The 9,918-nt window shown below is 33.4% G+C and overlaps 1 protein-coding gene across 1 annotated transcript; it reads left to right on the top strand.

Annotated features, from left to right (window-relative positions):
* On the top strand, nt 1–4,623 carry LOC123227822 (F-box protein PP2-A15-like). The gene is made up of 3 exons (XM_044652949.1): nt 1–528; nt 696–814; nt 3,958–4,623. Exons 1-3 carry the CDS (start codon nt 229–231, stop codon nt 4,418–4,420), a joined length of 882 nt encoding a protein of 293 aa, XP_044508884.1. The 5' UTR covers nt 1–228; the 3' UTR covers nt 4,421–4,623.
* The last annotated feature ends 5,295 nt before the right edge of the window (nt 4,624–9,918 follow it).

Genomic DNA, 9,918 nt, shown 5'->3' with positions numbered 1-9,918 from the left:
CCTCATTTTCTCGAAGACTTTCCTGGAAAAACCCAAAAGGAAAAAAATAAAGGGAAAGATGAGACATGACGAAACAGTCTTACTTTCTTCCTAACGGAACATCCTTTCTCTCCTCCTCTTACTTCACTCTCTCTTCAACAGCATAATCATGACTTGACAAAACCAACGACACAAAACACAGCCATAACGACCCAAGCTAAAGTTGCAACAACAACAACCAACAGAGACATGGGCGCATCGCTATCGAACCTTAACGGTGCGACCATGGGTCCGGGACTGGGGGACATACCGGAGAGCTGCGTGGCCTGCGTCTTTTTGTACTTGACTCCACCCGAGATTTGTAATCTTGCTCGATTAAACCGCGCTTTTCGTGGTGCGGCGTCGTCCGATGCCGTTTGGGAAAAGAAGCTTCCGCCTAATTATCAAGATCTGCTCCATTTTATGCCTCCTGAACGCTATCAAAATTTGTCTAAAAAGGACATTTTTTCCCTCCTCTCTCGTCCCGTTCCCTTTGATGATGGAAATAAGGTTAGATTTTTTTTGAACAATTTTTGGGAAAAATTGGGGTTTTGAGTTTCTGGCTTTGTTAGTTCTGGCGCCGTAATGAACGGTTTCGTGAAAGTGTTGAATTTTTGGGTTCTTTTAAGCGGTGAAAATTAGGGTTTTGTGAATTTTATTTGGTTTTATTTTTGCAGGAAGTGTGGATAGATAGAGTTACTGGAAGAGTTTGTATGTCAATATCAGCAAAAGCAATGGCCATAACTGGAATTGAAGATCGGAGATATTGGAATTGGATTCCTACTGAAGAATCTAGGTTAGATTTTAACTGTTTAAGCTTTAGTTTATTGAATGTGTCATAAGCTTGATATGGCAATGAAATCATTATACAGTTGAAACCATGTTCACTAAATTGTCAATTGATTTGGTATCTAATTACAAAAGGCAATATAGCGTTAGTTTATGTTATGTTAGTAAAGCTACAATTGAATTATGGGGTCAACTTTTATATTTTATGCTGTTGACGGCTCTGAATGTTGGTGTAGATGTAGTGCTCATTAAATATCCCTCTTTGGTTTTATTTACTTCTCTTCAAATTTTAGGAAAGTTGGTAAATCTGGATGAGCTGTAATTTCTTGGTGTTTGAACTTAGGTTACTATTTCCTCTCTTTAAGGTGAACCTGTTAAATGCATTTTCTGTGCATCTTAATTCTCTTCAAATTTTGGAAATTTGAAAGTTGTAATATCTGATGAGCTGTATTTAGTCGGTGTTTGAACTTGGGATACTATTTCTATTCTTTTAGGTGAACCTGTTTAGTGCAATTTCTGTGCTTCTTAATGGAACCAACTTGTGAAAGATAGCTTCAGTGGCTGCAAATTCATAGGCTTTCTCTCTTTGTTTGCATTTTTTATCATTTGGTGTCATTCATCATTTTAAGTTATCTTCAACTTCTCCTATATTGATGAGTTTCATGTAATTAACTGCCTTTCTGATGCTACATATTTGTGTACCATGCATTAAACTTTACTCTCAGCTGTTTTCTTGGTTTCTTTTAGCCACTCACAAACTGCATCAACTTCTCTTCCTTTAGAATGTGTATATGTGTACTTCAGAATTTTGAATATGAGCAAGCTGAAGGAATGTGTGAGAATAATATGTGAGTGCATCTTATTTTAATATTACCTTATTGACAGCCTGAAGCATTTATTTGGCTTGAAACTAACTGAGTAGCTTTTATTGTTTTTTCATACAATCATTGAGTTTATCCCATGCATTCTTGAGTAGAAGTGAACTTTGTATGGTCAAATTCAGAATGTAAATTCATGTGGTGTTTTCAAATTTTATTCATTTAGTTTGCCCTGGAGAATTCGTATCTTCTCCAATTGCATTGGGTGTAAATACAAGGTTGTGAACCCTTTAGCTACAGTATGACCTAGTCCAATCCTGCTCAAGTCTTTCTAACCAGACCAAGTTGTGCATTAAATGGTAATGACCTCAGGTGCTGTTAAACTATGCTGCCATGAACCTTTTAATTTAGCTGGTCATGGCCTAATCACATCTATCCCTTTGTTGTTCTTAAATTCTGATACCTTTTCTTCATTCTATATGAAACTTTTGCTTAAGTAGAGTGGGCTATGTGCGTGTCTAATTTCCTACCATTTTTCTTATTATAAGTTATTGATCTGTAGTTCCACTCCTTTAACAGAGTGCCTAGCTTTTATATTCTTCTATTAGTGAATCAATTTTGTTGTCTTACCAAGGCAGATATGTTCTCTTCGGAGACTTTCTTTCTTTAATCTGTGCTGGAAAAAATGGATTTTATTTATATTCTGATTTTCCAATACATATGAACTAAATTGTTTTTATTATGTAAATCTTGAATACGTTTTTTCTGCTAGAAAAGTTTCTCTAATCTTGCTTGAATTCACTTGTTTTCCTGTGTTGAGAGTCATTAGTAAGTGTTTGACATAGAAGAGAGCTATGACTTCAGAACTTAGTGCATTCTTATTTGAATTTAATTGGTCATCCTTAGATCGAGAAACCTTGTTAATCTTATTATGATTCAAGTCATGTTTATGGCGTGTTCTAGGGTCTATTTTTGAGTTTCTTATGTGGGCTGAAGATTGAGAAAATCTTATTTTATTTTATTTTTTTTGGAATGTAGAGAATTGAAATTGGAGATTGAATTATGTGCTATGTGGTATTTTTATGCCATATTTTGTAGATAAGCTAATGCTGGAGGGAGGAGCGGGACTGATTGTTGTGAAGGTTATTCCATTTCTAAATTTTTGATAGGCAATTACATATGGTTCCTCTGTTTGCTGTTCAATACCTATGGCTATCATGGGACCAAAAACCATTGCGTTTTCTCATGAATTATGTTCTTAGTTCGCTTTACTCTTTGATGTTTATTGATGCTTTTGTTTTCTTCTTTCTCTTTATTGGATTTCACTGGTTGCTTTTGAATTTAAGGCTGTATGGCAACTGCCTTTTGTGTAAATTTTCTACCTACAACTTTCTGGGATTGTGTTTCTTTCTTTTACCTTTTAAATATCTTTTCCATATCCTACAAATTCTCCATCTGGTTAATCTTTCCTTATTATCAACCAAAATTAATGGTTAATAAATTATTTTATGTTGATACTGTATTAGGAGATTTCAATTCTTAATAGTAGGAATATGGCTGGTCCAAGCATTCATTTTTCTTGTTCTTTTTTAGGAAGGGGAAGGTTAGTGGTTGCATAGAATTCTTGAATGATGTTCTATGTTTCTTTCTGAGAGTATTAGTTATGTCTGCAACACTTCCAATATAAGTGTCATTAGTAATATGCAGTTATAGCACTTTGAAACTCTATGATTGCAATGTTAAATCGTCTTGCAATGTTGTATTGCATTTATCATAACCTTCTCATCAATAGGCAACTTTGATTAATGAGGGACATGGGAAGAAATTGTATATTTTTCTCATGTGGACCTTTTTCCATTATAAATGAATTTACAGATGTAGATGCTATTTATCTCTTTCGTTAAGTCTGTTTGACTTGATGGCTTTGAACTTTCTGATCTCAGTAGATACATCATGATAGGTGTCATGGTTTGTCTCCATAGGATCCCTGCTAATGCTCATCTAGTTTGGAATTCCTTTTAATTTTCCCACTCTGCAATTTGGGCCTCATGGTAGCATGTCAAATTGAATTGTGGATATGTTCTATTTGCTTGGAGTTTGACTGTCCTTTTTGGTTCATAACCACTCAAAAGTTAGAGAAGATATGGTTCAGTTGCTCATTTGCATTAATTTTATCATTACTTTCTAACTTAGCTTTGTACAAAACTTGCCCTGGTTAAAGAAAAATAGGCTTGCTTTCGCTCTTAATCTGTCAATTTTGTGTTGATATAGCGTACTGCCCTACGGATTTTGATGGTTTGCCTGCCCTTTTGCTCTTTTTTGTTTTGGTCAGATTCCATGTTGTGGCCTACTTGCAACAGATATGGTGGTTTGAGGTAGATGGGATAGTGAAGTTCCATTTTCCTCCTGATGTCTATACTCTGTCATTCAGGCTTCATCTTGGAAAATTTTCCAAAAGGTTGGGACGGCGAGTGTGTAATTTTGAGCACACCCATGGTTGGGATATAAAGCCTGTAAAATTAGAGTTGTCTACTTCAGATGGTCAGCAAGCATCATGTAAATGTTATTTAGATGACACTGAACAAGATGATGCAAATGGCAACCATAAGCGTGGATGCTGGATTGAGTATAACGTTGGTGAATTCATTGTCACCGACTCAAAACCAGCAACAGAAGTTAGGTTCTCAATGAAACAGATTGATTGCACACACTCGAAAGGTGGGCTTTGTGTAGATTCCGTGTTTATCACCCCCAGTCGTTTGAAAGAGTGGAAAAGGAAAGATTTTATCAATTAGGTGACTCCTGTGCATTATGATTTAGTTTTGTTTCATTTATACTAGTATATTGGCTTTGGTTATACTCTTTTGTTTTTCCCTTGGAGGGGTTGGTGCTTTTGTTAAGCAATTTGTAACTTATCATTCTTAAAACTTTACTAAAAGCAGTATCATACAACTTAAATTTTCTTTTTGTTTAATGATATATAGCAAGTTGTTCTGTACTCTCTCTCTCTCTCTCCAGCGGTATGACAGTGAATCTGATAGATAATGGATGTTTATCTTAATTCATTGCTTTGGTGAAGTTTACACTAGAACTTAATGTAGAAGAGAGACTTGGTGTGCTTAGTTTTATAAAATATGAAGAAGAATGATTTTTGAATGGTTTGTGTCATATAATTTTATCAAATAACTCAAGAAGGATGATTTGGGCTTGGATTCTCTCAAAGGATTCTAAGTTTATTCTTACAATTTGATGTGATAGTATCTAATTAACTGATTTTGAAACGAGAGAAAAAATAAAAAATCATAAACTATTATCTCAGTTTGTACAAATAAGTATATATAATTTGTGTGCATGGATAGTTTTTCTCCTTCTGAAATGTGGTTAACAATTAGAGAGGCTAATTGAAGCTTTCTGTTCCTATGATTATTATTCACTAATTTTGGCAGGTGCAGCCACTGCCAGCTTATAATTTGTGAAGTGGCATCTTCTCCATCATTGAATTGAAGTGTTTGTATGTTTAGTAAATAATTAAAGAGGCTAGGCTACCCATTAGTCTGTTTTTTCCTTTTCACTTTCTTTTGACTGCTTTAATTGCATCTACTCTTTGTTAAATCTTAATTATTGCATGCACTCAACAACAAATCTTTTAAACCTTTCAGAATCAATTGTACCATTTAATAATTTGACTCATTACCACTTAAACCCCTTTAACATTAAGATTATCTCCATTCTCTAAACTTGATTTGATATTGGGTAATGAGTCTTCTTCTCTATGAATTGGAATTGGCATTGAAGAGCTTAGGTGGTTGATTTAAAAAGAGAAATAGAGAGTATGGTCCACAAATCGGCGCCGGCTGTGGAGAAAATGAAGGCGTCTGTTGAGCAGGATTCTTTGATGAAGTTTGAAGAAGTAGTTTTCCTAGGCTGAAAAAAATGGCACTAGTACTGTCTCAGTTTGGGACTCAATACATTAATTTACACCTGGAAACCCTTCAATTTTAGCTAGCAGCTGGTCAATATTTAAAGTTTTGTTTTGCCTAACCACCTATTCAATCTGGACCACTCCATACTTGAAAAATAAAAGCTAAAGCTAGATGCTCATTTCAATTACTACAATAAGAGAAAGAATGAATTCATCTACCTTGAGCCTTTTGTCCAATAAGACAAGATATAAGTTTTTCAAATGCTAAAAATTACGCCGTTGCACCTATGTTTGTTGAATCACATATCATATTATGTATTAAGTATCATATGATACAATTTTTTAAAAATAAAATAATAATAAAAAATTTAATTGACATGTTATCATTCTAAAAAATATCATAAATACATTTGAAAATTTAAGATTTTTCATATACACTCTTATTATATCATCATTTTCTTTAAAAAGTGTATCGATTTATATCAGTAATTTGTATCATATCGTATAATACATTTACTGTATCATATTAATTCAATACATTTTATAATATATATTGTTTTATGCTTATATTGTATTATATCCTATGATACATATCGTATATCGTAGAATACTAATAACTATGTTTATACCTCTAATGGATAACTTGAATGACAAAAAAATGTTAAATCTATAATGAGAGGGTTTAGATTCGAGACTCTATCAAGATTAAAAAAAATGGTCGCATCAAAACCCTAAAGGGGGTATATATATATATACACACACACTATGTTAGAAGTTGAAGTTTCTTTGCGGCCAAACGACTATTTCCCACCCAAGGTTTAGCGTTTTCTCAAATGTCCCCCCTTTAACTATGGAAACACCAAACACCCACCCATGACTGGTTAGATTTAACAAAACCCTAACGGTGATAAGGGTAAAATCGTCATTTTCTCTAGAATATTAAAAATAAACTAAAATAGAATATATTTTACCCCCCTAAACTTTAAAAACTAAAATTCCCCCCAGCCTAAGTTTTAAAAAATCGCAGTTTCACCCTCCCGAAGCATTGCCGACGGTCTCCGGCTCCATTGCCGACGGTCTCCGGCTCCATTGCCGACGGTCTCTCCCTCTCGAAGCATCCTCACCTTCCAGAGATCTCTTTCCTCCCATTTGGACTTCCAATCGGAGTCGGAGAAGCTGTGGAAGACGAAGAACTTCGTCGGGGAAGACGAAGTTCTTCGTCTTCCCAATCATCGTCGTCGTCTGGGAAGACGACGTCTTCCCAAACGAAGACAAGACGATGAGACGACTCGTCGTCTTCATCTGGGAAGAGAAATCGTCTTCCCAGACGACGAAGACGAGATCGATCGATCGGATGCGTTGAGGTCGAGTTGAGAGGGGTCGTCGGCGGAAAAGAAACCGTTGGAAGGGGAAGACGGCTGGTGATGGCGCCGGAAAAAGCGACGGAGAAGGGTTTGGAAATAAACCCTAGGGGGGAAAATGCAATCTTTTCAAACTTAGCTTAGGGAAAAAATGTTAGTTTTTAAACTTTTAGGGGGGAAAATGAGATTAAATTTTTAGGCATTAGGGTTCTATTAAATCTAACCGGTCATGGGTGGGTGTTTGGTGTTTCTATAGTTAAAGGGGGAACATTTGAGAAAACGCTAAACCTTGGATGGGAAATAGTCGTTTGGCCTTTCTTTGCCAAGTAAAATTACTCAGGACCACTGCTTCACCATGCTCTTCACCATCTCATTCTTCTTCAACCTTGAGCTCAGTTTTATCTTCTAGCTCTTTGCCCCCCTGGATTTGTATCCACATATATATCAAGATTCCTTTTGATCTCATGGGGAAAACAACAGTGTTTTCTGACAGTAATGCTACTGATCCAATACCAGAGGATGGTCCAACTTACATATAATTGTTAATTATTAGTAAATGTTAAAGCGATGTTATATGTATATATTTTTAAGTGTATAATTTGGATACGTATTTTTTTAATTTAAATTCATCTAATTATATAATAATACATCATTTGTATATTCAAATTATGTACTAAAAATGTGATTCAAATTAATAATCGTAATTAATCTCTTAAATACTACTAGTGATGTAATTAATTAATTAATTACTGTGTTTTACATTATTAATTGTTCAAAGAATCAGGCTCAATTCATTTCATCACAAAACAAGAACACAAATCCGATTTCCCCCCATATATAACCCAAAATTTTAACTTTATTACAGAAGTTAGAAATGATCCAAATGAATACTCCATCTTTTCAAATTAAAATTATATGATAGGAAAATAAGACAATTTAATTTAAAATATGGACTTAAATTGAAATATAAAATTTTTATTGTTTATATTTTATCCTCTTATTAGATGTGAGGGTGAGTTTCACACTAATTATCTTTTTTGTCACCGCCACAACAACTCTTACAACATCAGATTTTATTGAATTTAGAGTTAAAATTTTAAGTAAAGGATTAAAATTAAAAGATTCGATCCCATATGATTTAATCCACTACTTTAATATAATTAATCATCTTATTTCATGCATTAATTTCATACAGAAAAATGGGCACTAGCATGTATAATTTTATGAGTAATACTATACGCATCCGTAAATAAGTATACACTTATGTGTATCATCACATAATTGAATATTAATTTATTTTTAATTTAAAATCGTTCAATCACATAATAATATATATTAAATATATACTCATATATATTTTAGTATAATAATTATAAAATTGATTAATATATTTAAAGTTTTATCAATTTGATGGGAGCAATTCTTCTTCTTGGAAGGGACCATCCATTTAAGCATGGGTTCTCAGCTAACAAAATGTAAATTATCTAACTGTAAAGTCATATGTAAAAATGATAATAAATTAAAAAAAAAAATCTGACCAATTAAGTGATACATTAAAGAGCATGGTTATTGAGGTTTGACGATCTACACCAATATATTTAAACTCAAATTAAAGCCTACAAAAATTCAAAATCATCTTCTTTCTTGTAAATGTTGTAGGCATTTACTGTGACAGAATTTATGATCATTGTGTAAGCCTCTATAAAGGGCTAATTACTCTTTTAATTAGCTCAAATTTAGTTTAAAGGGTCCAAGAATTAAAAGGGTCGAACCAACTCCATTAATTATCATATTAGATAAGTTAAAATAAGAGTGTAATTTTAATGTAATGTTAATCAATCTTAAATTTAAATCCTCTCTTTTGATATTTTACATCTTTATCATCTAAATTATCTTGTGGGCATATTTTCCCATCTTTAAGTACGAGAAGAACTTTAAAGATGAATAGAACACTTCATCAATGGCGGAAAAATATAAATAACAAAACACTCGACTTCACTGTAAGTGGAAAAAACTAATATGTCTAAAACATACCCTAATTAGGAAGATTTTAATTGATATTTCAAGGTGTTACTGTCGGTATCAGTATCATCAACATTTTAGAAATTTTATGGAGTAAAATTAATGCGTACAGCAGAAGGAAGCAGCAGTTAATCACAGGCAAAAACACCAAGCAGTGACCTGTGTTTCATCTTTTATCATAAATATTTCGGGCTCTATATTAATGTTTGAATATTCAATCTATTCGACAATTTCTCACAAACTGTGCCGCATTGAGTGAACACGCTTTCTGAGTTAGAGTTGGGTTAACCTAGAAAGCTAGCTATCCCCATCATGTACGCAGCTCAGTCTTGTTGTCCTCTAAAGCACAGAGAGAGAAAGACTCAGCTTTCTTCTTCTGCTATTCTCAAAGTTAATTAATTACAAGATGGAGTGAAGAGTGTGAAAGAACAGAAGGAGGATGGCTTCTCTTCTTTTTCCTGTCCTTAAATTATTGGTGTTGTACGTAAAAGAGGTTGCAGGTTTTCGTTTCTCTACCTCTTTAACTCTTCCTATGTTTGTATTCGAACTCTTTTAACTCTACCTAGCTCAACTTTTATTACATTGCCGAACAAAATTTATTTTATTTAAACTCTCTTGTTCACCAAACTTATGGGACGATATTTAAAGAAGCGATTAAATACAATACAAAAATAGTGAAGAATGGCTTAACATACGAGTTGATATGAGTCACTTAGAGAGAGCAATTTATTATTTATATTCCGTTTTTATCTTGTCCTTCAAGATCTAATACCAAATCTTCAATATGATGGAATAGAAATTAATTTTTGAATTTAAATTGTAATTATGATTGACAAGATTGTAATTCATTTTCTTCATCTCATAAATATAAAAGATAATTTAAAGGAGTAAGTAATAAAACACTCTTCAACATAGATAATTACATAAAAAATGTCCTAAGATAGGCGAGAAGACCCTCAAAGAAATACAATTATAATTCTCAGAGATT

This window comes from Mangifera indica, chromosome 1, assembly GCF_011075055.1.
Source record: "Mangifera indica cultivar Alphonso chromosome 1, CATAS_Mindica_2.1, whole genome shotgun sequence".
Taxonomy (NCBI): Eukaryota; Viridiplantae; Streptophyta; class Magnoliopsida; order Sapindales; family Anacardiaceae; genus Mangifera; species Mangifera indica.
The sequence above is the reverse complement of the archived record's forward strand: the minus strand, read 5'-3'. Positions and strand labels throughout refer to the sequence as shown.

What these genes read in the sequence shown, in the direction of transcription:
- LOC123227822 (XM_044652949.1), top strand. Translation starts at nt 229, where the DNA reads ATGGGCGCATCGCTATCGAACCTTAACGGTGCGACCATGGGTCCGGGA. An exon ending in CCTTTGATGATGGAAATAAG is followed by an intron (nt 529 to 695) that starts GTTAGATTTTTT and finishes TTATTTTTGCAG; the next exon opens with GAAGTGTGGATAGATAGAGT. An exon ending in ATTCCTACTGAAGAATCTAG is followed by an intron (nt 815 to 3,957) that starts GTTAGATTTTAA and finishes TGTTTTGGTCAG; the next exon opens with ATTCCATGTTGTGGCCTACT.